This window comes from Vanellus vanellus, assembly GCF_965231255.1.
Source record: "Vanellus vanellus genome assembly, chromosome: Z".
NCBI classification, from domain to species: Eukaryota; Metazoa; Chordata; class Aves; order Charadriiformes; family Charadriidae; genus Vanellus; species Vanellus vanellus.
This window is the reverse complement of record NC_138908.1, coordinates 77,346,650-77,374,156: the sequence shown is the minus strand read 5'-3', so window position 1 is coordinate 77,374,156 and position 27,507 is coordinate 77,346,650. Positions and strand designations below refer to the sequence as shown.

The following is a 27,507-nucleotide window of genomic DNA, read 5'->3' as shown; positions in this document are numbered from 1 at the left end:
TGCGTCCCTAAGAAAGGAAGAAGCCAGGAGAGGTGTCCCAAGGGAGAGAGGAGGGGTATGCAGGGCACGAAAAGAGTCATGCATATCCCTGGGGAAGCTGTCAGAATGGCCACCAGCAGGAGCTGGCTGCATGCCACCTGTGGTATTGAACCTCGGAGCCTTGTTCTGGGTGCTGGCTGCGGGTGCGGGCAGAGTGGGCATCCGTCTGCTGCAGCATCTGTGGCAGGCAGTGAATCGCAGTCCACCCGGGGAGCCCGTGCTGCCGCTGACACCAAATAGCTGGGCAGAGTTGCATGTTGCAGCCAGAGTTCCAGAGAGACAGCTGGGACATGGCTGTGTGTCAGCTCTCGTGACATTTTGCTGTCAAATGTCAAAAATGTGCCTGTACAAGCCTTGTCCTCCCACAGCAGCTTCTGTACCAACACAAAGCGTGTGTTGCTCAGCAGGGCTGGTTAGCAGATCAGTGCTGGTGCTGGGAGCCGGCTCAACGCAGCCATTTCCCAGAGGCAGCGGAGAGCCGGTGCTTCAGCAGTGAAGTGTGCTGTCATCACGGTCTGTATCCTCAAAATGATGCTTTTCAAGTGGTTGCATTGTGGCAGCACTCAAAATATAGCAAAGCCTTATGGAGAGACGTGATCTGAGCGTTACCATCAGCTACAAAGGCAGTAATGAGGGCAGGGGGGTGGGGGCTGCATGAGCAGATAGGCACTGGGGGACCAGCTTTGCTTTTTTCCCCATAATGCTGGGGTGGGAAACTGCATAAACAGAGGGTCCTGATGCTACATGTACTGTCAGTGGCGCACAAGGCGCGAAATGGGGCATGAACACTGCCCTAGCTGTTGAACACCACTGTCAGCATGTGTGTGCTAGGCTCAGAGTGAGGAGCTGCTGGTACCCGCGGTGGTTCTTGAAGAGTGGGATCTTGGGAATCCCTGATGTAAGAGATCTCCCACACACACACCCCAAACCAGGCTGAGGACAGACTGGTTCCTTTTAGCCTCTGTGGCAGCAGCTGTGGGAAAGGAGCGAGAGGCTTGTAAGACAGAGGAGTCACTGAAAGGGGAGCGGAGGGTGATACAGGCATTAGGGAGACTAGAGGTGGGGGAGAGTTTAGGGTCCAGCTGTAGTCCACAGTAGTCCAGCTGGATGTGGTCCAGGTGACCTCTCTACTTCAGAGCCTAATCCTGGGTGAAACCTGCCAGCAGAAGCAGCCATGAGGGTGAGTGTGCCCCTCACGTAGGTCTCATGATGATCTCTGGTGGAGTATACCAGAAGGTTTGTCTGTTTGCTAACACTGGTGTTAGCATTAACTTTTACATCATTGGGTGTTTACTGTAAACACTATGTCCATTTCCATCTTTGGGGTTTTATTTTCCTGCCAGCATCATCCTGTGTCTGTGAGAAGCACTACTATGCGTAGGAGGAAAGTATTGCTTTTGATCATTTTTTTTTTAGCATCCTTTAATTGGTATTCTTACGCCATGACACTGAAAGAACTGAAGTTCCTGATCTTTCTGTGGAGCTGTCTCATTGCTTACACTGTTGTTCTGACTTCACTTATCCCACATTTCTCAATTTCTCTTCTGGGCTCCCATGTGCCTTTGCAGCTCTGCTCCAAATCCGTTATCATCCCATATCACAAATGCTGGGGGTAAGGTAGGCAAAGGCAGATGCTGTGAATGCCACTTTCTGGAGTCTGAAGGTCAGTGGTGGCAGCAGACCTGAGGTCCTGGAGTCCAGAGCAGGATCACAGTATGTGGTATCAGGGTGCTGTGAGCACTGAGGATGCCTGGATGAGATATGGGATGTGGATCATCCTGGATCACTGTTGCCTTTTGTGGTTTCTCCCTTTCCTTTCTGCCTTAGCTGCCCTCCCATGCACTTCTCCACATTGGCTTCTCTGAGGTCTAGAAGGTAAGGCAAGAGGGAAACCCCCTCCAGCCTGTCCTGGAAGTACTTGCAGACTGGACCTCTGTGTGAGATGAGGAAGGAGGAATTAATATGTTCTCTGCTCTCTTGTATCAAATGCTGTGTAACATCTTACTCTAGCTTTACGAGAACCTGCTACATACTGAACACTGAGGGAGTGGGGGTCTTAGTGCCCTGCCTGTATGGCTCCTGGGACCGTTGGCTGTGGCACTCATAGTGTTGTGAAGTGGACCAAGTAATAAGATAAGCAGATAAGTGCCACAGATAGAGTGTCAGAGAACTGTGAACCAGGTGCCTCGGACCACAAGAGGAACCAGTTTGAGCTGAGGCTTAACGGTCAGCAGAAGGCAATGTGGTGTATGGGACTTATTTAACCACCACCAGTGGCTCCCCATGGCCCCACTGAAGTCATCTGCTCCTTTACATATGAGATGCCCTTGTGTGCATGAGTAGTTGTATACTTTAGTATGCTCCCCTGGCACCATTAAAAGAGCTCAGGACCTCATGGGGGCTCCTGGATTTTGGAAAGGAATGGATGTTGCTGCTTTCCTGTTCCAGTCTGTTCCCGCTTTCCAGTCTCTGCCTGGACCTGTGTGTTTCTAACGATGCAAGGCCTGGCAGTGCAGTTCAGTGTTTAGTTTTTAAAGAAAAATTCAAGATAACTAAAGGGAGGCAAAGATATTTAATCCAGTGTCAGACGGTAGACTGCTGTCATCAGAGTGCAGTACTTCATTTCCGACCCTGCGTGTTTTCTTGTGAGCTTACGGTGCTGTCCACAGTGGCCCTTTGGCCACTTGAGTGAAATCAGGTACTCACTTCAGATGAGTTTGAGAGGGGTCAGCTGGAAGCACAATTATTGTCCCAGGAGTCTACAGGGAGGGGGACATGTTTGTCTTACGGTGTGATGCTTTCCCTGAAGAAGGACAACTCAGGACCTTGTGCCCGGGTACTTGTGCTGACAAGGACCAGTCTGTTTGGTCCTTGTCAGCACATGAAGCCTTCAGTCAAACCAAGAACACTTTAAATAGTCGCTGCCTTTCCTGAGAGGTGACTTCCTTTGTGCTTTTGTCTCTCTCTAGGTATCTGAATTCCCTCATGAAAAGTGTCCTCCTTGCCTCTCATGTGCAGCCCTACCTGTCCATGGGTAGCACTAGCTTATCTGATGTCCTGAAGAGCATTCCTCACCATGGATAGTCCACCCAAACTGACTGGTGAGACGCTGATTGTGCATCACATTCCCCTGGTGCATTGCCAGGTCCCTGATAGACAGTGCTGCTCCGTGAGCAAAAGGACCAACCCCTTCTGCCAGCCAGAGCTCAGCATTACACGGACCTCTGCCCTTCCAGACAGAGAGCTTTCACAGACTGACTCCTTGGTGTACAGCAGCTTTCTCCAGACCTCTGAAACCTCAGCAGAGGCCTCAGACAATATAGAAGGCAAAGCGAGGGATTTGATTGTCCCTAGTGTCAGTAAGCGACACAATCCTTTCCTGCTGAGTGAGGGTGAAGACCTCAGCATCTTTGGGGATGACTTGGGCCAAAAATCTTTCCACCTGCACAACTCACTTGTGGCTGGCAAACCTCCCTTTCAGCTGCACGAGCTGGCCTTACCCCCTTTCCACCTCCACGACTCCAACCACATTGTGAAATCCTGGAACATGGCCAGCCGGTCCGGTGTGGTAGACGGGCAAGAGGACAAAATCAGCAGTGACGACGTCCAGAAGAGGAACAACGCAAACAGGTGCCACCAGGCCTCAGAACACATGGAGCTGGATGAATGCAGCTGCCATCGCGGCAGCTCCTCCAGCTTCTCCTTTGATGGTGGTGACCAGGAGTGGAACCAGAACACAGGTGAATTGCTGAGGAATCAGGATGCCCTGCACAGCCGGACATGCAGCTGTTCCAGCTCAGAGCTCCAGCACTGCCGCTGCTACAGTTCGTCAAGTCAGTCTGAAGTGATTGACCAACAGATGGGCTACATCAGTGACTCTTCCTGCAACAGCTCTGATGGGGTGCTCGTGAACTTCAGTGCTCTCTACAACAAAATGAATGGCCAATCTCGATCTAACCTGAATTCAGCCAACCTGTCCTGTGACTCTTCCTTCTGCAGCCACTCAGACACAGGAGCTTTTTACCTGGATTTGCATTCATCACCCACAGAATCCAAGATGTCTTGCGACTCTCATCACCCAGAGAGTTCAGGGAAGGTGTGTGGGTGTCAACACTCCTCCTCACCTGTCCTTGATGCCAACTGCAACTCCTACCACCTCCACTGTGAGCCTTGTACTTCAGAGAGCTCAGACCTCACTGCCTGCTTCCAGAGCCAAGCACGGCTCGTTGTGGCTACTCAGAATTATTATAAATTAGTCACGTGTGACTTGTCTTCCCAGTCATCCCCCAGCCCAGCAGGATCTTCCATAACTAGCTGCTCGGAAGACCATACCAAAGGTAGCCCAGCCCAGCCCACTGAATATTATCTGTTTAGAAGGCCTGACCTGAGACAAGAAGAAAGTAACGTGGAGTGCTGTGAAGAGGAAGCAAAGGGAGAAGCCACCCAGAACATGATTGAGGGTCAGGTCTATGTGAATGTGTCACCACCTAACCTCAACACAAGCCGGCAGCGCTCCAGGAGCTATGATCAGAACCTGGACAGGAGTCCCAGCAGCAGGCTGGGCTCCTTGGAGCGCATGGTGAGCTGTCCAGTCAAGCTGAGTGAAAGCCCAGCAATACCCATCCAGAGTTCCCCCCCAAAGCGAGTGACATCTTTTGCTGAACTAGCTAAAGGTCGGAAGAAGAATGGCACCTCCCCACCACTCCGGTCCAGTGGTGATTCCTCCTTGGAGTTCTCCCCTATCCCTGAGACACAGCGGGATTGCCCAACCTTCCTTGAAGAAAGAGCTCGCCGCAGCCAGAGTCTTCCACCCATGCCCTTCATCCATGGTCTGAACCGGAGCTGCGAAGGCTTCTGTTTGAATCACACTTTTGGGGATAGCCAGGCTTTGTGTTCCGCCAAAGACTCCGTCTCCAGTGAGAAGGTCCCCAGTGGGCATGGGGCAGGTGAGCAAGCCTCTCTCTCCCTGCTGACGGAGGCAGATGCCAGCTTCTCAGGTGGCTCTGCCAGTGGCCACGGACAAAGAGATGTTAGAGCCCGAGCAGACGGTAAGGAGCTAAACTAGGCAGAATGGAGAAGTAAAAAGAAAGGCTGCTCTTTGGGACATGAGGGGAGCAGCAGAGGAACCTGCATGGTGATGGGAGACCAGTGCCTGTGCTGTTTGTTTCCCCCTCCCTGGGACAAAGCCCTGCTGTGCTTATATATCAGACCCAGATCAGTGCTAGTGTCTTGTCCTTGTATTTCTAAAGCTTCTTGAGGTTTTGTGCAAACCTCTCGTACCATGTAAGGGAGGACACAGCATTAGCACTTAGGGTCTGTGCAGCACCTTCCAGGGCATTGTGCTCCCCCAGTCCATGAGAATCACCTGCCTTTACCTCTTAAGACAGAGATGCTCATGCTCCACAGAGTCATGTTCTCAGCAGATTAAGGGAAGGGAACCACTGGGGAGTTTTTAGCCTTTTTTCTTTGGAGCTCCATGGTGCAGAGGTGGAGACAGAAGAGGCAGAGCCAGCAGTCTCCTCTGAGTGCAGGGAGCTCACACAGTCTCTGATGGGACTTACAAGCATGAGTCCTGTAGAGATTAGAGGAGCTGTGTGTCTCTGCTGTAATACCCCGGTCATATCCTCCACAGCACGTTGGATTGCAGCAAAGTTCCTATAGAGGGTAATTGTCATGGTTCCCTCTGCAGGAAAGCCTGTAATACGTGAGTTGCTTTCCATCTCTATATTGCCGTCACTTGTCCTAGTGAGGAAGCTGTGCAACAACAGCCCCATCAGAGGTATGGTCATTTCTCCAGCATGGCAGGAGACCTCTATCTCTGCCCTAGACAGTTCTTGTACCTGCTTCACAGGTAAGAGCCTGTCTAAAATGCCTCTGACCAGAATCCTGGGGTAGATAGCCCCTAACATGCCAAAGACCAGGCTGTCTCCATTTAATGCCCTGAAGATTTCTGGCAAGAGGTAGGAAGAACATGTCGTTCGTTGCCACGGTAGGTGTGGGAGAGATTTTGGCCTTTGGAGCAAGAGGGTTTTAGGTATTATCCTGTTTGTTTATCAAGTCTTGAACGTGTGCTCGGTGTGGGATGGCAGGGAAGGCAGCTGTCTGCTGGGAGAAGGCAGCGTGGGAGCAGCCCTCCTGGTTCGCAGGGGGAGTGCTTGGAAGGAGCAAGAGCTGCTCAGGAAGGAGGGGGCAGACAGGAGCTCTCAGGGCAATATACCCCAGCAGTTCCTGCAGCCCCTGCTGCAGTCCCTTCCTCTGCACTATGACAGCAAGGCAGAAAGCTCTTGCCTGCAGCTGGAGATAGAGGCAGAGCTGCCTTGCTCCAGCGGAGAGCAGCATGCAAGCCTGGAGAGTCTGAGAAGGGACTGGAGGGAAACCAAGCCCTGCCAAAAGCTAGCTATAGGGAGGAAGGCCTTGCACATCCCACAGGCAGCAACTGACACCAGGGCTGTGCTTGGGATGGGTCCTTTGTCCCAGGATTTGCCGTGGACTGGAGGAGTGAGGAGGAAGCAAGGGAGAAGGTGCCACACTGTGCCGGGATGCATCATGGCTGGTGGTCAGGGGTCCCAGTCAGCCCCGTGTGTGCATCCAGTGTTGTGTGTGTTGTGCACTTGGTGCACAGCGTGTCACACTTCAGCTGTGTCCCTCGGTATATTGTGGCCCCACCAGGATCTGGAGGCATACATAGGAGGTCAGCCCAGCACACTTCCTTAGGACGTTCCTGTCCATCTTTTGCTGGAGCAGACCTTCACTTTACAGGGTTGGAAGCTCTTCTGTTTCTGCTGTGGTCCTGATTTGGTTGGGAACATCCTGCCTAGGTCTGGTACAGGCAGGGGAATGAAAGGAGCGGTGTGTTCAGAGCGGGGGACAGTTCCAGGAGAAAGAAGGGGGAGGGAGAAGGGGAAGCAAGTGGCCTTTCCTACAGCACTGGGTGTGATGAGGGAGCTGCAGCGCTGCAGTGCTCCTGCGTGTAATGCTGTGCTTGGCTGGGGAAGTTCTCAGCACGTGTGGGAGGGGACAGTCCTTCGGGGTAAGAAATCTTGTGCGCTGGGCCATGTCTTTGTGGTACTGCCCGGGCAGAGGCAAGTCAAGGGCAGGCGCATGGGGAGTTTGTGCTGTCCTGGGAGCAAGGGATGGGGGAGGCATATGAAGCTGGTGACCCTGCCAGGAGATACAAGCTCCTGGTGCAATGCTTTATTCTTCCAGACAGCTGTCAACAACTGGAAACTTTTCATTTGGGGCCACATGTCTTTACCCTGCCAGCTCATGATGTGTGTAACCAGTTCAGACTTGAACCACTCTGCATGTGTCACTGGCCTTTAGCTCATCCTCTTCCTCCCGCAGCTGAGAGCACATTCCTTTGTGCCTGCAATCTTCTGGGCTGAACGTGACTGCCCTCTGCCCATCCTCATACTCTGTTCCCTTTTCTCTCCCCGAAGGTGGTGGCACAGACAGCAAGCCCGTGGTACGCTACAGCAAGGACCAGCGTCCCACGACTCTGCCCATCCAGCCCTTTGTTTTCCAGCACCATTTCAGCAAGCCGCCCAAGGCCCGTGCCCTGCACAGCCATTTTGCCTCCAGCCTCTCCCAACTCTACAGCCTGTCCAGCAACCGGCCTGCCGGCCAGCAGGTCTCCTCCAATTCCCAGGCCTCAGCCTCGGCCACCTCGGCAGAGCAGTCGGGGGCGGCAGGGAGCCGAGCCCACAGCACGCTCCTGACCCAGCGCTCGGCAGACGGAGCTGCCTCCCGCAATGATGGCTGCATTAAGAAGCCTGCCCCTGAGACAACCCGGCCATCCCCCCTGGGGAGTTACTCTCCTGTGCGATGCAACGTGCCTTTCTTTCAAAGCGTGGACTCTTCCTCCTCGCCCACCGCGGAGAGAGCTGGAGAGAGCCAGCCCCCCAGGAGCAGGTCCTGCCCCATCTCCGCCAGCCTGCTGCCCACGAGGTCTTCCCCGGCGGTCAGTGCCATGCAGCCCTCCCAAGCCACCAAAGCCGATGCCCTGAGGCAAAAGGAGAACCCCAAGCCGGTTCCCAAGAAGGAGGCGCCGCTGGAACCGAGCCCACCGCTCTCCGAGTACAGGCTCCACAGCGGGTCCCTCCCACCCCTCTCAGTGGGTGGTATGCCTGTGGGCAGGGTGGGAGGACACGCAGATCCCCACTGGAGAAGTGGCAGTGAGACCAGCGCCTCTGGTCCCCTGAGCAGCATGGGAATACGGCCCCTCAATGGTAGGTACCCATCTGCCAGGACGGGCTAGCCTGGAACATCTCCAGCTCCCTATGGTTGTGGCTGTTCCCTGTATTACCACCCTTGCTTATAGCCACAGCCTGCAGCAAAAATGCGTCTGGGTGCTGCAGTGCCCGACAGCCCCCACCATCACTTTGCCTGCAAAAGAAAATCCTACACTAAGAGCTTGTCCCTCCAGTCCCAACTCCTGCACTGTGGCTCCGGAGAGGGCAGCGTGGGCTGTTGATCTTACAGCACCCCTTGCCAGGTGCTTGCACCCCAAACCTGCTCCCTCTGTGCCCGCAGCCACGAGGCTACCCGGGCTCCTGCCCTGCTCTGCCAGTCTGTGGCCTCCGCCTCCCACCATGTATGCGTGCTAATGTTCTGAAACACTGCTGGACTTTTAACTGATGTGCTGTATCTTTCTCTGTCCTTCCTCTTTCTCATCTTCTCTCTCCCTGTTTCCTCTCCACCTCCTCCCGGCTGCTCACATCCTCCCGTCTGGTGCTCACTGCCTGCGGTGTCCTAGCGAACCACCTCTCCCCCCAAGCACTGAAGTGGCGGGAGTACAGGCGGAGGAACCCCCTGGGTCTGGACCGTGTTTCAGGACTGCCTGGCTTAGCGAGCAGCCTAGACAGGAGGCAGCAAGAGACCCGGCTGAACCGGGGGAACCCCATCTTTGAGCTCCCTGGCACTCTCAACACCAGCCATTTCCACTGCAAGCTGAACGGTGCGCACTGCCTTTCTGCTGGGGGCTTTGGGAAGTGACCTTAGGGCTCAGGTTCAGTATCCCTTGAGGCTGAAGTTCAGCCTGGCCTCATCACTGTTCTGTCTGCACGAGGGATGATGCATCTGCTCACAGTGGGGCCAACGGGTACAAGAGGAAGGTGAAAATTGCCTCACTGATGGGTACACTCTGTGTGGAGCCTCCCTTCTTCTCCACAAACTGAGAGCAGTTAGGATTGAAGGGGAAAGTGAATGGCCCAAAAGATGGTTCAGACCTCAGCAAGCGCTCCTGAACTATAGCCATCTTGTAATTCATGTCTCATTCAGGAGTTGTGGCCCTTGGAGATCTTGTGTCTGTGCCCCATGGTGTCTGCCCATCTGCCCCAATACTGGCAGTATGCTAGGTGCTGGGCTGTAGCTTTCATGGGGCAGCTGGCAACACTGGAGGGCTCCATGTGGCTCTGTCTTCTCCATGCTTTGCCCCTAAGGTCTTCCCTATCCTCCAAAACATGTTCAGGAAGGACTGAGAGAGACAGGCTGCTGCTGGTTGAACCTTTGAGAGTCCCCCAGGAAGCGTGGTGGGGTCTGTCTGGGAGGGGAGAGTGTTCTTCAGGCCATCCCCCAGTTGTGGATAGAATTCGCCAAAGCTCTACACCTAACTCTGCCAGCCCAAACAGTTTCTTCACCCGCCCTTCATGGGAAGATGCCTAGCAGAGAGCTGGGGAATCAACCATATGGAAATCGAGCACATGAAAGAGCTCCTGCAGGAGTCACCCATCAAAAACAGAGGCCATCCCAGGGGACAGACAGAAAACATGTAGTTTGTTGCCTGTGAATGCCTGTGTGTGTCAAGCAGGGATTCTCTCCATGCTCTACTTTTGACCCCACTTGCTGGGACAGGGCACAGCAGCCCTGAGAGTCTGGTGCAGTGAGGTTTCCCTCAGTACCAGCCCATGAGGGTGAACCTCCCACAGCATCTTCCAGTGCCCTTGGGCCCCCAGTCAAGCTGGAGCTAGATGTTGGGTGGGCTGTGGGGTTGAACTCTACAGACTCACATTACAGATCATTGCTGGAAGAGTAACAAGCCTGTAACCTTGCTGTCCCGGTTTTGGACAGGCTGGGGTGAATGCTTCTGCTGGTGCAGGTTGTTTATGGGAAAAGCAAACAATGTGCGAGAGGCATTGGTATAAGGGCTTGGGACTGATCCTTCTCCCCCTGTTTTGGCCCTGCAGGACAGTCTATGAGGCAACTCCAGCTTACCTACACTGACTTCTTCCCCGACTACTTCTCGCTAGCAGAGAAACCCCCGGCTGAGTTCTGCCTCTCCCCAGATGGCAACACAGAGTCCATCTCCATCGACTTGCTGCAGAAGAAGGGTGAGTCCGTGCATCTCTCGTAGACAAGAGTGTGGCGTAGCACAGCATAAGGTGAACGCTGCTTCTCTCTGTCTCATCTCATCTCATCTCTGTAGACATAATGGTTTCTTTCCCTGCCTTTTTCTACTGTAGTACCATAACTGCATGTCCCCCTGGACTGATGGCAGTTTCCACAGCAGGTTCTTGAGTTCTCTGCACCATGACACATGCCACGGAATATGTTTGAGCTGCTCGTCCCAGGAAGTATGGTTAGAAAGGATCTTAAGTCCACAAGAAAGGGCAGAGAGAGGAGACAGGCTCAGGAGTATGACCCTGGCTGCCACCTCTGTCGCAGTACACAAGGGTAGACCTGTGAATCAGTTTGACGTTGCAGATGTGCTCGCCTGAGATTTTGTAATTTAGGTAAAAGGTCTGTTGGGTCCTACATGGTAAATTATTTATATAAAAGGGTGGGAGAAAGGATTCCAAAGCAGGGCAAGATATGGATGGCTGTGGTGAGACCCATGCTAGAGGCAGAGTTGGGGACTGTGTTGTTGACAGCTGACTCGGCATCACTGCAGAGGCGAGGGGTGTGCAGAAAGGTTCCCGTGCCTTTGCCAGCTATGTGTTGATTCTTACCAGGTGGCAGCTTTCCGCTCTATTCCACTTCTGTTCTTGCATCATACTGATGCAGATATCAGATTCCCCGCCACTGGCTTGTTACTGAAAGTCATTACATAGCTTGCCAAACATGTGGCTTCTGCCCTGCCACCTTGTTAGCATCAAAGCAGCAAAAGACTCATTGCCGCAGACCCCATCTGTGCTTCCTCAAGGGACGGTGTGTGGAGGTGATGGTCCATGCCCAGTGGGAATATTGACAGGGTGTCTTATGCTTCAGCCGCACCTAAAGGTTGTCCTACTGTTGGGCTGATAAGTGAGTGCTGGAACCAGCTGGGTTAGATTTGGTGAGGACTTAGGAGGGGCTCTGCATGTTTTTGGGAGAGAGGGCATATGCACTGACTTGGGCTTGAATTGCCCCTGCCTGATTTCTTTGTGAGGTGTTTGGTCAGGGTCTGTGCTAGAAGCCTCTCCGGTAGCTCTCTGACTCATTCTTTCCCTCTAGGTCTGGTGAAGGCAATCAACACTGCTGTTGACCTGATTGTGGCTCACTTTGGAACCAGCAGGGATCCAGGGGTGAAGGTATGTCTTGCTTTCAACGTCATGACTGACATGGAGAGGATGGAGAAAGACAGCCTGTCCATTCTCTTCCAGTCAAAAACTACAGGGTATCCAATGAGGTAATGGTACCGAGAACAAACCAAGCAAAGGCAACGGTACGCCATGCAGCAGATAGTAAGTCTGTGACAGTTCTTGCTGCATGATGCTGGGGATGCTAAAAGAGTACATGGATTTAAGGGAAGATCAGAAAAACACAGGGAAGGGAAATTCATTGAGGTCTACTAAACACAGGAATAATGTCCAGCTTAGGTAGTGTCTGAGTTGAAAGTAGTTGTAGGCTGCGTGAGTATTAAGGGCAGATATTATATGTGTTCGGTCTGGTTTGACTCACTCTTCTGTACTTACTCATGACTCTTATAAAGAGAGAATACAAAGCCAGCTGGACTTTTGGTCTGGTGCAGTACACCAGCTCTTTTTCCTTGTGCAGTGGAGAGTTGTGTCTCCCTCCTCCACGTGTCCCATGTTTCTGTTCTGGCACTGGAGCCAGGACACAGTGCAGTGTCCCCAGTCCCTTCATGTGTCAAAAGGCTCCATAATGATAAAAAGTACATCAGTCCATGCCCCATCTGGGGCAGGTGAACATGCCTTATACCCCTTCCCATGAACCCACTGGCTTCAGAGAGCATCTAGGTTGCCCATGGGGCTGGCTGTCTTTGGCCTGTGCTTCCCTCATCCCTCATTTCTGGAATAACACAGAAGCAGAGCAAGCTCGCTTCTGTTTGTATCAGCCAGCATTTGCAGTCCTGTGACACTCAACATGTTTGTGGTGCCTCCTCTCAGTGCTGAATGCTCTGCTTCATTTGCGGGGACTCTGGGGCAGCAACGTGACACTATTTGGACATGACAAACTGCTCTGGAGTGCCATCCTCAAGGAGAAACCTGACTGGGTCAGATTCCAAGCCCATTCAATCTTATCTCAGAGCGCAGGGTAATTCGCCCCTAATTACAATTGTTACTGATGCAGCGATTGCTGTGCAGCGTAACCAGAGCTGTTTGGATTCCCACAGCTTTTTAAGCCTTCACTGTGAATTTCCTATTCTTGCTGTGTTGGTTTGGGCAATAATTGCAAAATTCCCCCACTACTTTACTTACCGGACAACGCTGTCGTTTTGTTATGCATCGATGTGCCTCGGGCTGAGCATCCACCTGTCAAAAGGCAGCACCCGTCCCTGATGCTCCCACGCTCAATGGATCTGGCAGGATTATTCCTGACCCAGAAGTTCAGTCTCAGTTCAGGGCCTTTGTGGACCCGTGCCAACTGGCCAGTGTAATTCCAGCTCAGCTGGTAAAATCTGCGCCCTGAACACGACTGCCTGGGACCACCGACATGATGTGCAAGGCCTAGAGCTGACCCCTTTGGATTGACCCCTCAGCAGCTCAAGGACTATATGCAGCAGAATATGTCCCCGCTCTGCTGATGCTGGGCTCTTACATGCTTCCTCACCTCAACCTGAGCTCTGTCCATCCATTTTGCCCTCACCCTGTTTATTTATAGTAATCCCTAGGAATTATAGCTCGCCATGTCACTGAGTTAAGTGTTCCTTAACCCCTTGGTGGTGGTAGTTCCTATGTGGCTTGCTGCTTCCCGCTCCAAAAATAGCAACAAGAAAATCTACAGCAGCAGAAAAATCCCCTACTCTCTTCTTCCTCCAGCAGGACAGCCTCGTTATACCTACTGCAGGCAGAGCCAGGCATCCCTTCTGACTGGGATATCCTCTTCCCAAGCTGCGATATTCTCTTTCCAAGCAGTTGCCTCATCCCAGCCTGGGGCAGACCTTGCAGGGAGCAACCCAGAACTGGTGTATAAGGCAGCAGGGGGAAAGAGGAAGACCCTGCCTTTTCAAGGAGCTTCTGAGCCTCATCGTAGCCTGGATATTGCCTGCTGGGTGCCTGTGCTAGGCAAGTGGGGCTGGACCATTTGCATGCGTCTGTACCCTGTAGAGCCGTTATCAACACTCTCCCTGTTGCATGTTGTTGTCCCTCAGGCTAAACTTGGGAACAGCTCTGTGAGCCCCAACGTGGGGCATCTCATCCTGAAATACCTATGCCCTGCTGTCCGGGATATCCTGAGTGACGGGCTCAAGGCTTACGTCCTGGACATGATCATTGGCCAGAGGAGGAACATCCCTTGGAGCGTGGTGGAAGCATCCACTCAACTGGGTATGGAGGGTGTGCAGCAATGCCCATCACTCTGTGGTACTCCCGTATTGTGTCTGGGAGGTGCTGGGGAAGGTTGGCTATAAGGATGGGGATGCAGAGCAACACCCAGCTCGCTGCATGGAACAGGGTGCATGTTGACCTTCTCTTGCAAAGTGGGAGAGCCACTGCTCTATTCTGCCCAAATATTTATTGTCATTTCTCCTAAAATTCCCAAATTCTCCTATAACAGGCCCTAGCAATGAAAAAAAAAAAAAAAAAAAACAAAATAACGCCCTTTTCCCACCTCGTAAGTTTCTAGAGTATTTCTAGGCATTCATCTTTAGCCCTACACAGCTACTGTATAAGGCAGAGTTGTGCTCTAGCGTGGTCTGTAAGAACATTTGCGCATACAGCTCAAGCGTGCCCACAACACCTGCACCCTCTGCTAGTACCAGTTTTGCACCCTGGATTGTGACAGGGGTAGATGGTAGATCCAGGATATCTCCTTTCTGAGGTTGCAGATGGCAGGGCCACAATGATTTCTGCGTCATGAAGAGCTTACATCCAGGGCTGGGAAGCCTTCTAGCCAATTTGTGACAAATCTCCAGCTCTGGGGTTACGTCTCTGATTGCAGACACCCCAGATTATGACCACCTGAGACAATATTCTGTTTACCTGCTCGATTTGAGCCAAGGGCCATGCTTGTCCCTGAAGTGTGGGAGGCAGGCCCTTGCAGTATTGAAACTCTCACAAAGTTTTGGACTGGCAGTCTGGGACAGACCACAACCCATCTCCCTTGTGGAGTCTAACTGTTGGGATGAAGTGAGCTCATCTTGAGGAACAGTGCACATACAGGCATGGGCACCCAGACAATGTCTCTCTTTGCCTTGATGCTCCTTCCCATGGTGCCATTTTGGCTTTGCTGACTCACCATATGTTGCTTCTCTCCATAGGTCCCTCTACCAAGTTGCTGCACAGCCTCTATAGCAAGATCAGCCAGTACACGGAGCTGACCAACCACACCATGAGGTTCAACGCATTCCTCTTTGGCCTTCTCAAGTAAGCAGGCTCCCCAGGCTGGCTTCATGTCACTGTCCAGGGCTGGCAGCAGGTGCTGGTCCTTGACTGTGGGCAGGCACAGTTGCCAATGAAAAGACTTAAGAAACCTGTGAAGCTGTTGTAGGTGAGAGAAGGAAGAAGCTGTGAGCCTCAGGGAACTCCAGAAAGATCAAAACCTGCCCCTACCAGGCCAGGACTGAGAAGCACTGGCTGTAGCCCACTGAAGAACATTGTCAGCTTGTTTTAGCCCCAAAACATTAGGTGGGAAGAGTCTGCCTGTCACGGTTCATATAAGGATAGGCATGCTTAAATTACCCCTGAAAATCCCTGCTTAAATTACTGCTTCCTGGAGCTGCAGTGAATCCACTGCATGAGGCTCTGAAGGAGAAATTGCCCTGGTCTGGGACTCAAGGCTGACCCTTCCAGGTTGGATAAGGAATATACAGAGTACACTCAGTGTTAAATAGAAGAAGGCAGTGGTAAAGGGATGAGTACGGCTGGGATGGTATTTCTCTGCTCCTCTCCAGTGATCAGCAAGAGCTCTGGCAGTGGCGACAGAGTTCCCAAGATCTCCAAATGCTGGGGACCCCTACAAGCAGGAGCAAGCTCTGTCCTGCTCTCCCCAGCTGTCCCCTGCTGGCACAGGATGACAGCATACTTTGGGCCAAGCCTGCAGCAATGTTTTAATGTTTGTAGATGATTTCCCTCTTCCACCGTAGCCCTTCTCAGCAAAGCTAAGCTCTGCCAAGGAAGTAGGAGCCAAATCGTGAGGAAACTTCTGTAAGCACGGTTGTTAGGGGTTATGGTTGCACAATGCCTCATGCAGAGCAAACGGGATGGCTCCATGACAGATTGGGTGGCTGTGGTCAGGGCATGCTGATGGGAGTGAGCCACTGTCCTTTCACTAGGTCTTGAAGGTTCACAGGGCTATGGTGTAAATGTTCTTTTCCAGCCACGCTTCTTCTTGTAGAACAGCTAGGATGAAGGGGATGAATCGATTTTCACTTTATCTTTCTTTCCCTGCTTGTTTTCCCTTTCTTCAGTATCCGGTCCTTGGAGTTCTGGTTCAACCACCTCTACAACCATGAAGGTAAGTGCCTGGGGGCTGTGGGCTGCAGCAAGAACCAAATTCTGCACAATGTAGAGCACAAATCAAAGCTCTGGGGCACGCATGCCTCTTGTTGGTCTCTCAGCCTGGGCTGCTCCCATCTGCTCTGAGCTGAAGGACTAGACTGTACACAGTCCCAGTGTTGCTGGAAGGCTGCACAGCTCAAGGGAGCAAGGTCAAAGCTCCATGCAGCTCCGTCTGCCTGCATCTGGCCAGCCATGTCCTTCCCAGCTGCGGCTAGTACCCAAGGCTATCACTTCTAATGCAGATCTCTCAATCTGCTCGCAGGAGACCAGATCTAACCCTTCCCAAATTTTTCCCTTCCCTGCCCAGTGCCTGAGAGCTTTGTATGGCTGGAGATGTGCACACTTAGCTGAAACCCTTCAGGCATGGGAATTGGAAAGAAATGGAAAGGAAAACCTCCTGACAAACAAAAAGCAGATTTTAGTGCATGTATCTGTTCTTTCAACCAGAAACGTTTCTAGAGCATGCAGATAACCCGGCAGCATGACCAAGCTGCCTGATGCCTAGAAGCAGCCTGACTAAGTGCTACGTGCGCAGTGAGACAGACACCCTCGACCTGCTGGATCCCCTGAGAGCGCTGCTGGCTCAGCCTGTGCCCAGCCCAGGGCCCCATGCACTGCAAGAAGTCCAGCCCAGTATCTTCTGACAGGTTTTGGGGGCTGACAGCAGATATTTCCCAGGTCGGCGTGTGCAGTCAGCACTTCTCTCTGGAGCAGGCAGGAGAGTAGACTTGCCTTTGACTGAGCAGCGTGGCAAGAGAAAGCACCCTGGGTTTTTTGGAGCAGAAGACGACCATCTGTTCTGAGCCATTAAGAGCTGGAAGCGTGAGCAATAGCTAGGGCTGTCAGGGTGACGAAGGCTAGGCAAAGGGATTGGAGATAAGGTGCGAGTCCTGTCTGTGGTATAACCTTGTTATCTCACTGGGGCCAAATGGCCACAAATCCTGTTCCCAGCCCTCTCCCTGGGAGTGAGACCTGACAACAAAGCTGGTGGGATGTGGCCAAGTGAAGTGAAGGACGAATGCTGCAGGTACAAATGCTAGTCCTTTCTCTGTTAGGATCCACAGTTCAGCCCAGCCAGGTCCCTGGAAAGACTGCATTCAGCTGTCCCCAACCCCTCTCTCTGCAGGGGCCTGGTACTGGCCAGATCTGCAGCTCCTTGTTCTTCTCCAGAAGGTGGGGAAGTGAATCTTGGCATGTGCTCTTTGATGCTCTTTATTTGCACCCTGCTCCCACGGTATTTCGTGGCAGAGGTCATCCTGCAGGATAGCCTGGTAGGCAGGTCCTGGCTGCAGCCGTGACTGGAAGCAGGACCTGGGCCAGATTGCCCACAGCAACTGGTGCTCCCTGACCCAGTGCTGAGCCTCACACTGCAGCCACAGCTGTGACCAAAAACTGTGTCCAACTCCTTTCCCCACAGCTTCAGCAACTTCTTGGTGACTTGGCAAAGGAGGCAAGGGGCTCTCCTCTAATTAATGTCTTTTGCCCTGCAGATATTATCCTGGCACACTACCAGCCAGTGGGCTTCTTGTGCCTGTCTCACAGCGTGTGCCAGCCTCTTTTCGAGGAGCTCCTGCTCCTGCTCCAGCCTCTCTCCCTGCTGCCCTTCAACCTAGACCTCCTTTTCGAGCACCACCTGATGCAAATGGGCAAAGAGCAGCAGCAGCAAAAGGAGCTGCTGCGTGTGAAGCAGGACCTGCTGCTTTCCGCACACTCCACCCTGCAGCTGATGCGGACGCGGGGCAGCAGTGAAGATCCTGACGGCTGCAGCACCGCCCCTGAAACATGCAAAGTGGATGCCGGAGATGGTGACATGTCACCAGGCCACAGCTCCCGGCAAGCTGTGAGTGAGAGGGTCAAGGGAGTGGGAGCCTCCTGCGGAGATGTCGACAGGGAAGAAGAGCAGAGGAAGGTGAGGGAGAGCACGTGGGAGGGGAAGAAGGACAAGCAGGCGGGCTGGTGGTACCAGCTCATGCAGAGCTCTCAGATTTACATCGAGGGCTCAGCTGAAGGCTCTAAGTTCATCCGCTATGAGAAGAAGAAGAAGGCTCTGAATGCTGTTCCTGGGTCAGCGGAGACCCGCAAGGCACCACCCCCCCGCGAAGGGGTGGTGGAGGGCGCAGAGGCTTGCCCCATTGCTGAGGGCACCTTGGAGGAGAGACCCAAGGCTACCAGCAAGCCAAGTCCTGAAGCTGTGGAAGAGCCCTTGGAAAAGCCCCAGCAGGTACTGGTCAGTGAAGAGGTGAAGGAACGGAGCTGGCCCTTCTGGATGGGCAGCCCCCCAGACTCGGTGGTTACAGAGCTGAAGCGCAGCAAGGAGAAGGAGGCTGGGACTCAGCAAAGAGTGGGAGCAGCAGCAGCAGCCCCCCAAGAGGAGAGCAGCACCAGTGCATCTGACGGCAGCCAGTCCATCAAGTGGGGACACTTGTTTGGGTCCAGGAAGGTGCAAAAAGAGCCCAGGCAGCCTAACAGGTAGGGACCAGGATGGTTTTGGGCTGGAGAGGGCTGGTTAACCTGGGATTGCAGCAGCGCAGGTGGAGGTCAGGCCAACAGCTGACCACTAGGCTACAACACGGTGGTACACCAGAAGCAGTGTGTGAACAGAGATGTCTGTCACCCCTGCCCAACCCTCCCAGCCTGTCTTAATTCCTACGACACCACCGTTCCCCTCTTCAGCTCATACCCTTGTTCAATCCACCTCACTGGCTTTCGTCTCCTGCCTTGACTCCTAAGCCTTCTCTCCAGGGGAAGGGCTCCTGTTGCACCACCCCCATCATCACCTCATCCCTCCCAAAAGTGTGCAGTAAGTGAAAAGAGAACACAGAGAGCCATTTTTGTTGCACACAATGGGTGAGGAGGAGGAGGTATAAAGTTGCCCGATGTAGCTGAGACCCCCCTGCGTTGCCTCTCCTTCTGCACCCTTCTTTCTTCTATGGCCACTGGAAATGTCCTTCCCAGTCTAGGCCGTGGTGTGTCTGGAGGGTGCTGAGCCCTCCCTGCCAGGAGACAGCCTGGGAACCACAGCGCATTTTGTGTGTGGAGCCAGACCTCTAAGGCATGACCTTGCCATGACAGCGGCTGCTCCTTGGCCCCAGGTGCGCTTCCCTGCCGCTACCTGCTTCTGTCTCCTTCTTCCAGGTTGCCCTCCGGCTGGCTGAGCTTGGACAAGTCTGTTTTCCAGCTGGTGGCCCAGACGGTTGGGGCAAGCATGTGGCGAGAAGCAGCCCCTGTGCCGGAGCCGCGCCAGCCAGAGTCACCTGAAGTGTCCCCCACTACGCGGCCGGCCGGGGGGCTGTCTCCCCACCCTCCCTGGTGAGTGGCACCACATGGCCATCCCGCAGGTGCTGGGACATGGTGGGTTGGGGTTGGCATGGCTCTGCCTGTTGCAGTTCACCTGCCCCTCTTTATACTTGTGGACCAGGGGATGGTTCAGGGCAGTGATGCAGCTTGTGCATCCATCCCCCTCAACTCTGCAATCTGCAGGCGAGGGGCAGCTGGGACCCTGGGTGGGTGGGGAGGCACAGGAACTGTTTTCCTCGCTCCTCTGTGCCTGTGGTGGTCCCTGGGCTTCAGCAGGGTGAGTGTCCTGTGGCAAGCTAACCCTTCCTCTCCTCCCTCTGCCTGCAGTGAGGTGAAAGCTCTTTGCCATCACATTGCCACCGAGGCAGGACAGCTGAGCTTCAACAAGGGGGACATCCTGCAGGTCATCTCCAAGGTGGATGGTGACTGGCTGCAGTGCAGCCTCGGCTCCGAGAAGGGACTGGTGCCCATCATGTATGTCACCCACCCGGAGGACGAGGACTACTGACCTGGCTGGAAGGCCAAGCACAGTACCGTAGGCTGCTGCGGCTCCTCTGGGGAAGCACACCCTGCCAGAGGAACAGACATAGCTTCTTGCTAGTTTCTTACCTTTCTTGCCATTACAAAATACAGTAACCGTAGGTGGTTCCTTCCTGCTCCTCCTCATGCAGCTGCCAGAGGCCGACTTGGCCCCCAGGGTCTTCTGCAAGCTGCACCTTGTATTGCCAGGCATTGCCGTGCATGCAGCCACACCGGGGATCGCCTGAGCCCCCTCCACCCCACGCCATCTCCAGCAAACGTAGGCCATGGACTCATACATAGCAGAAACCCAAGCAGTCCCTGTCAGGGTAGTGCTGCCCTGCTGCCCAGCTCAGTTTCACGTTGGAGGGTGCAGGGTGCCTGCCGTCCCCTCCGCGGGGGTGGCAGTGCAGTCTGCAGCCTTCAGCATCCCTGGCATCATCAGCCGTAGGGATTGGAGCACCGTGCGTGGGCAAGGTCTCTGCAAAGCTGGGCTGATGGGTTGCACTGCGGTTTGATGGGGAGCTCCAAGGTTGGTTCCCCCATGCTGGAGGAACCCTGTCCTAATGTGTTATAGTGGTGCTTGGTGGGTTGTACTGGGCCAAGTGGCCTGGCACTGCCACGCAGCAGGGCTGGGGCTGTGCCTGGCCACAGCCAGGGGAGGGGGAATGGGATATGTGTGTGTGTGCAGAGCAAAGGGGTGCATGGGGTCATGAGGAAGGCACGTGGATGTTCAGTGTTACGTAGGTCTGGGATGGGTAGTGCCACCCTGTGCAGAGATGAGTGCTTTGGGGGGTGGCCCTGTGCCCTCCACACTGAGCAAGGAGCCAGTGCCTGGGAAGCCCTGGGATGCTCAGTGGAGGGGGGTTGGGGGGTAGGGGGGTGAGGGCAGGGTCCCTGACTGGGCTAGGGATGCTCTTTGGGGTTGGGGGCAGTGCTCCTGACAGGTAGATTGGGGAGTGCTCCCAGAGGGAGCCAGGGAGCTGGGGAGGGAGGGGTGGTGCTCCCCTTGGCATAGGGTTTCTGGTCTTGCTGAGCAGTGCCGTGGGGTGGGGGGGGACAAGTGTTGTGCACAAGCACAAAGGGGATGCTGGGGGTCCTGGGGTCCTCGGTAGAGGCGATGCCAACCCCTTCCTTGCCATGTTCATGCCGCCCGCTGGGATGGGGATGTTCACCTGCCCGTCAGGTGAGGAACAGTGTTAATGAAAGGCCATGCCAGTATTTGGTGCCTTGGCCGGGTTGATACTGCTCACAGCATTATGCCTGGGCTGGCTTCCCCATGGCAAAGGGGCCCTGGTCTTGCAAGGTTACCTCCTGCTTGTACATCGCTTAGCAGACATTGCACCATATTTAATTTGTATTTCCCCATTAGAACAAGGTGTCTCGCCTTTATTTATTTCTTTATTTATGATGCATATTAATAAAAAAGGTGCTGATTGAGCTCCCTGCTACACAGCCTTATGATTTCAGTCCACCCATCCCTGAGAAGGCTCTGAGGGTTACCTGTGCTGGGACACTGCACTGCAGGCTTCATCCTGCCTCCACCACAGCCAACACCAGACCTTCAGAAGGAAAGGGGTTATCTGTCAGCTCAGGCTGGCTGGGGGGACTACATCACATCATCAGCTAATGGTATGTCTCGGGGACACAGTGTTGTTCAAGGTTCCTTGTCTTTGTTCCTTCTGCATGCTAGCAGGGGACCAAGCAGGCTTCAGACAGGGGTTCACAACATTTCAGTCTGGCACGTGCTTCCACAGGGTGCTCAGGGTGTTGTGAGCAAGGTGTCTGTAGGTGCGGCCAAACTGGAACTTGTAACCCGCAGGCAGCGGGCAGCAGGAAGAAGTCCTGAGCAGCGCAGAGAGGTGGCAATGAACGATGGGTTGTGGGGCTGGGACCCAGAGCCTGGGACAACCTAGGCATGGGGCTCAGTGGCTGTGGGTGACTCACAAGGAAGGGCTCTGGGGCTTTTAAGCTTAGACACACGAAAGTGTTGGAACTCCAAGTCCAGCAGGAATTAGCCCCGAGATCCCATCCCTTCCCTTTACACCTCAGTAGCTCCTCAGAGAAAGGAAGATCTCTGCTTGAGGCTCCAGCCTTTGCTGCAAGGACACAACTCTGGAGCTTTCTGCATCCACATGGACAAACAGTGCAGTGGTGGAATGAGTCAAAACAGTCAAAAAAAACCCCAGAAATGAAGCAGTGTAAGCCCCTGTCCTGGCTTGAAGAGGCTTGGAGCAGCCAGGGCTTGCACATGGGCTGCTTTAATAAACCTCTCCAATAGAGCGGTGGTCAGGGTGGTGGTCAGGGCTGTTTCCAGATTGCACGTAGCAAGGCTGTTCTCCCCGCGTGCCCGTGTTGGCCCAAATGGGGAAGGGGACCATGTGCCACACAGGGTGCTGTGCCAACCCCGGAGCAGGAGAGGGGATTTCCAGCTGCCTGTGCTGCTGGCACTGACATGGAGCAGCCTGCGGGGTGCTTGCTGCCAGGGCAGCCTCGGATGCCATCGGTGAGGCCATCAGAGGCTGGATTTGGGGTTGCTCCTGCAGAGTTTATAGCTGCTAAAGTCTTCTTCAGGGTCATCTCGCTAAACTCAAGCAGGGTCTGGCTGGTGGTTATCAGATAGCCTGTCCCAATCAGGGACTGGACATGGGGCACAAAGCCTGTGAAGCCCGCATGGCTGGAACTCACACCGCAATGTGTATGGGGCTGTGGCTGCTGGTGATGTTGGTGTGGCTGGGTGGCCCAGCTGGTGGCCTGGTCCCAGGGGGTCAGCTGTGGGATCCTGATGGGGACATGGGGCCGTGAGTACCGCTGGGAGCAGGCTGAGCAAGGAGAGGAGCCATCGGGTGCTGCTGTGTACTGGAAATGACCCTGGTCTGGGGGCGGCAGCTCATCCATCCCCGGCACAGATAGCTCAGCATCCCTTGGCACCCACTTGGCTGGGACACAGCGGCAGAAAGGTGGGTGCTGTGGTTTGTGGGTGGCGATGGAGAGAGGGGCAAGTGCTGGCCCACAGCCTTCGCGAGCATCTCCAGAGTAGATGGGAGCAGGTAAGATGGTCGTGCTGTGTGCATGACACCTCCTGGGCGCTTCCTTGAACCCAAACCCAGCAACCCTTCAATCTAGCAAATGGTGCAGGTCCTTGGCCTCATTACTGCACCAATTAAATCCCTTCCCAACCTCCCCATGGCAGGCTGCCTGCCAGGACCAGCCTTGCACCCACTGCCCTCCATGGGTACAGGGCAGAGCAGCCGCAGACCCAGCCCAGTGCCCACATCGCATGCCCTGAGGCACAGGATGAGGCCGGGGGAAGTTCTGGACCATCAGCAAGATGAACACTCAGTCGCGCCTGTCCCATGTCACCCTCCTGTGCAGCGTCCTGGAGCAGTGTCAGTGTCCTCCAGTCCTGCTCCTTGCAGGCAGCTCTCTGCGGCTGCTCGGCGATGTTGCTCCTGCCCTCCTTGCAGATGTCAGAGTAGGTCTTAGCAATGAAGTGCTGGACACTGGGCATGTACCCTGGGAGCAGAGCGCCCAGCATGCAGGAAGCAAAGGGGAGTCCAGCTTCATGGTACAGGGGTCTGCTTTGGGGTGGTGGTGGGGGGGCTGTGGGACCCAGTGGCGGGGCAGGTAAAGGCATGGGGTGACAGTGTGGCTGGGGGCAGATTAAGGGTGCCATGGGAGTCCAGAGGTGCATGACAACCTGGGGGACATGGGCCAGCTGAAAGACAGAAACCTGATGGTGCCAGGTGCTAGGGGGTCCTGGCAGGTCCCCCTGGGACCTTCTCTGCTCAGGTCATCAGGACCTGGCTCATCTTCAGGGCAAAGGCTGTGGTCATGGCCCCTAATGCCTGCCAGGGCTGAAGCAATGCTGGCAGCTCTCAGAGGCTGCCGTGGGAGACTGGGAAAGGAGAAGGCACCTGCGCACCAGCAAACTGCTGGGCTGGGGGAGCTGAGGTGGGAACGCACGTTTGGGCAGGACAGGCAGGGAGAGGTGGGACAGGGATGCACATGGAATCAGGACTGGCAGGGAGAGGTGGGACAGGGATGCACATGGAGTCAGGACAGGCAGGGAGAGGTGGGACAAGGAATCACACAGGGCAGGACAGGCAGACTCAGGGGTGAGCATAAGGCCCTGGGGGTCCGCAGCCACAGCAAGGTGATGGAGAGCTGTCTTCAGAGGGGGAACCCTATGGCTGATAGGGTTCCCCCTCTAAGCCAGGATGTCGTGAACAGTTTCTAAGGACAGACCTGCAAGCTGTGCCAGCCACCAAGACTCACAGGAAAGCAGAGGGTGTCTCATCAAACAGGCTCTGTAGCAGCCAGTATTCAGGCCTGGCAGGGGAGTGTGACTGCCATGTCACCGTGACTGCGTGGCGTCTGACAGAGAATAAAGAAGGTTCTGCATTAACGTGGCAGTTTTTCCAGACACTAAAAGCTGAGCAAGTGGGGAAGTGTCGATGTGGTGGGAAATGGGCTCATGCTCTGCTGGGATCAACCCTTCTCTTGCCAGGGCTGGAGGCAGCACCAAGCCTGCGGGCAGCAGCACAGCAGACACCTGCACAAGGGAGCATGGGGTGCAAGCAGGGACGTGTGCGTCTGAAGGTAAGGTCCACATGATGGGGGGGAGGGGGAATGCTTTTCTTTCCCATGCCCCTCCTGTCAGCCAGACCTCGCTGTCAGCTCACCCTGCCAGCGTCCAGCAGGCAGTGCCACATCCCCAGGTCCCACAAGGCTCCATGCAGCAGCCGTGCCATACAGGGCAGGGGCTGCCAGGCTGGGGATGGGCACACAGGTGCCTCTGACACCTCTGTGACCACTACTTTGGGGACATCAAACCATGTATTACCTTATATTAACCCCTGAGAGCTTTGTGCATGCTCAAAACAGCTCAACATCCAGCTTCCAGACTAGCTCAGCTGCAACACAGCCTGGGGGCAAGCAGGGTCCCAGGAGCTGCTTCCCAGGTCCCTGGTTGGTGTGACCCCTCTCATGTCAGTAGCCCAGGCGTGCTGAGGCAGGACCAGACGCTGCGGCGCCGCTCGATTCCCCTTCAGCCAGAGGAAGGTCACCACTGTGGTTGAGGCACCATCCTGGGACTCAGCACTGAAATCGGTGTCTGCCGAGTGGACTTCCTTCCTCAGCCCCTTCGCTGACTCCCTCGCTGCCTCAGTGCCCCCATCTGTACAATGAAACGCCCGAGGTTTCCTCTGAATGAACTTTTGTGGCAACATTGCCCAGGAGCGGCTTTCATGGTCCAGAGCCCCTGTTTGCCCTTGCTGCAACGCTTATGGGACACGAGTCAGTCTCTGCGCACCATCAGCTGTGCATGGTCCATGGGTGGCACCGTGCGGGAGGTTTAGGTGAGGACTGGCAGGCTAGGTGCTGCTCCTGGAGGAGCAGGGGAATGCAGGGGAGTCACACATGTGAGTGCAGGCATCAAGTTCCAGCTGCACGCAGGAGGCCAGGAGCAGGCAGGAGCCCTTTCTCCAACATGTGGCCCCAGCGATGGGGTCCCTGCTTTAGAAGAGGGAAGCAAACCCCTCAGCACCACAGTTATACCTTTGGGAACAGGAATCCCAAATAAAAGGAAGAGGCAGGGTGTAGTACTACTGCTGCTGGTCTTCAAGCATCCCGATGACTGGTTTGCAATACCAGGCAGAAGAGAGCGAGGGGTTGGCGTGTGGGTCCTCCACGTGCGCCACAAGGCCGGGGGAAAGATGGGGAACTGAGCTCCGTGCAGGAATGGACAAAGCACGTTCTCAGGAAAGAGCTGCCCGCTGGTGATGGCCACAACAAAGTTCGTTTCCATGACCCTACATCAATCACCAAAGGCTGAAAAGTCCCGTGACGACTTGTTCAGCTTCAGAAAGGGGAAACGCTGAAATGAGGAAACTTGGATGAAATGAAGCAAAAGGAAGCAGCATGGATACACAGTGTCCAGCAAACTTACAAAGATCTAAAGTAGCCATTCAGGGCATCTGTTATCAAAAGGTAGAGAGGAACCAGCAGGGATAACCACCAGTGCCAGAGGTTATTCAAAAGAAAGAGGCCCCTTCAAAGAGCTGAAGTCATGTCAAGATGACAAAAAATAGTATCAAGCAGGTTAGATGTAAAAGCTTGATAAGACAAACAAAAAAGAGAGAGAGGAACAGCCTGTAGAAGTGGCCAGCAGTCCTTTTTGCAAACACTTCAAGAGTTTCAATTCTGCCACAAAGTCTGTGGGGTCAATGGGAGAGCATATCCTCACAGCGGAGGAGTGACGTCCCTCGGGGTGGCACGATTGCTGTGAAAGGTGACTCAAATGCCAGCGCACTGGGAGGTTTGTAGCAAAATGGGAGACGTGCAAAATGGGCAGCATGCCTGGACCCTGGCATCGCAGCAGGACGCGGGTCTCTGCCTACGCCCCACTGAAATACACCCTCCCAAAGTACACCCTGCCCGTCCTCCCGGCTGTGCCAGATCTGTTGGCTGCTGTCTGCGATGGGGTGACATGGGGGAGGCAGTGGGACCTGCCAAACCAAGAAGCCCACATTCCTGTCTTGTTGGAAACCAACAAAAGCTGTCTTTGTGGCTTTGTATTTGCCTTGTGTGACCAGAGCTGGTAGCTGCTGGACCCGCTGGGGAAGGTGGCGACGGCTCGCAACACCCCTCTGTCCTCTGTGCGAGAGCTGAGGTTACACTCAAGGCTGGATTTTTCTGATGTGGACGAAGGGGAAGTGTGAAGAGCGAGAAAGCAACAGGCCTTCCTGGCAACCGCTTGGTCCACATTTCCTCCGTGGCTTTTGAGGTTTCAAATGGGGTAATGAAGGACTTTTGGAGATCTACTGTTAACGTATGAGCTGACAACCATTGTGCTGGGAGTGGTGCACAGAGGGACCAGGAATGTGATTTTTTTAGTCTTTTTTGATTTATGGAATTTCCCTACTTCTTTTCCAAAGATCCTCCAAATGAAAAATCTGTTCCTACTGATATAGTTTGCTTTTGCAGCCCTTTTTTTCTTGAGACACCCAGAAGCACCAAGGGGCAGGCAGAGGTGATGTCTGAGTTGCTGCTGTTCCTGGAGGCTGAGGAGCAGTTGCTTCCCCCCACCCCACAAACTTCCCACCGAGGTGGATCACAGCTACCTCCCAGGATGCGCCCTGCTGCGATGCAGGGTCCTGACCATGCGCTTGCAGCCCCAGGGTGCTTCTGCTAAGGCAAGCGTGTTTGGGTATGATAAAGTCTCTACAGGTGAGCTTCATAGTCTGAGTGATTATGGTCCCTGGGGGGGACCACTCACCCAGTCAGCTCTGTTGCAGGAAGAGATGAAACACCGACTAGGGAGAAGAGGCTGAGACTGCCGTTCTGAGTGCAGGAGGGCACAAGGAAGGTAGTGGGGAGACACGCCAGCTCTATCCCTGAGAGGGAAAAGGCTGCTGGAGTGTCTGCCCTCAAGCACTATTGTTGCGGGGAAAAAAAAAATAAAACAAGAATTCTACCGTGTTTTGCTCAGAGTCAGATTTTTGGAGTGGCTGGGAAGACTGTGTTTGGAGAAGGCCACCCCACACTGACCTGCTCAATTCTGCTGAATAAAGGTGTTGCAGACTGTGCAAATTGAGCAGGGGATGTGCATCAGCAGAAAGCAGGGCCTGACCCCAGGCTTGAGAGTACAGGGCTGCTGCGGTTTAACCCCAGCCAGCAACTAGGATGACACAGCTGTTCACTCACTCCCTTCCACCCATCTCCCCCCAGGAGAATAGGGAGAAGAAGGAGAAAAAGGAAAAAAACCGCTCAT

The 27,507-nt window shown here is 54.3% G+C and overlaps 1 protein-coding gene across 1 annotated transcript in view; it reads left to right on the top strand.

Annotated features, from left to right (window-relative positions):
• RUSC2 (RUN and SH3 domain containing 2) overlaps window positions 1–20,650 on the top strand; it is a 37,679-nt gene extending 17,029 nt beyond the window's left edge. The window contains exons 2-12 of the mRNA XM_082497670.1: window positions 3,009–4,985; window positions 7,479–8,267; window positions 8,795–8,995; window positions 10,224–10,367; window positions 11,470–11,546; window positions 13,571–13,745; window positions 14,678–14,783; window positions 15,827–15,873; window positions 17,408–18,386; window positions 19,053–19,226; window positions 19,542–20,650. Of these exons, the coding sequence (XP_082353796.1) occupies window positions 3,116–4,985; window positions 7,479–8,267; window positions 8,795–8,995; window positions 10,224–10,367; window positions 11,470–11,546; window positions 13,571–13,745; window positions 14,678–14,783; window positions 15,827–15,873; window positions 17,408–18,386; window positions 19,053–19,226; window positions 19,542–19,722 (4,743 nt within the window). The 5' untranslated portion in view covers window positions 3,009–3,115 and the 3' untranslated portion in view covers window positions 19,723–20,650. The remainder of the gene's footprint in view (window positions 1–3,008; window positions 4,986–7,478; window positions 8,268–8,794; window positions 8,996–10,223; window positions 10,368–11,469; window positions 11,547–13,570; window positions 13,746–14,677; window positions 14,784–15,826; window positions 15,874–17,407; window positions 18,387–19,052; window positions 19,227–19,541) is intronic.
• Window positions 20,651–27,507: the final 6,857 nt, after the last annotated feature.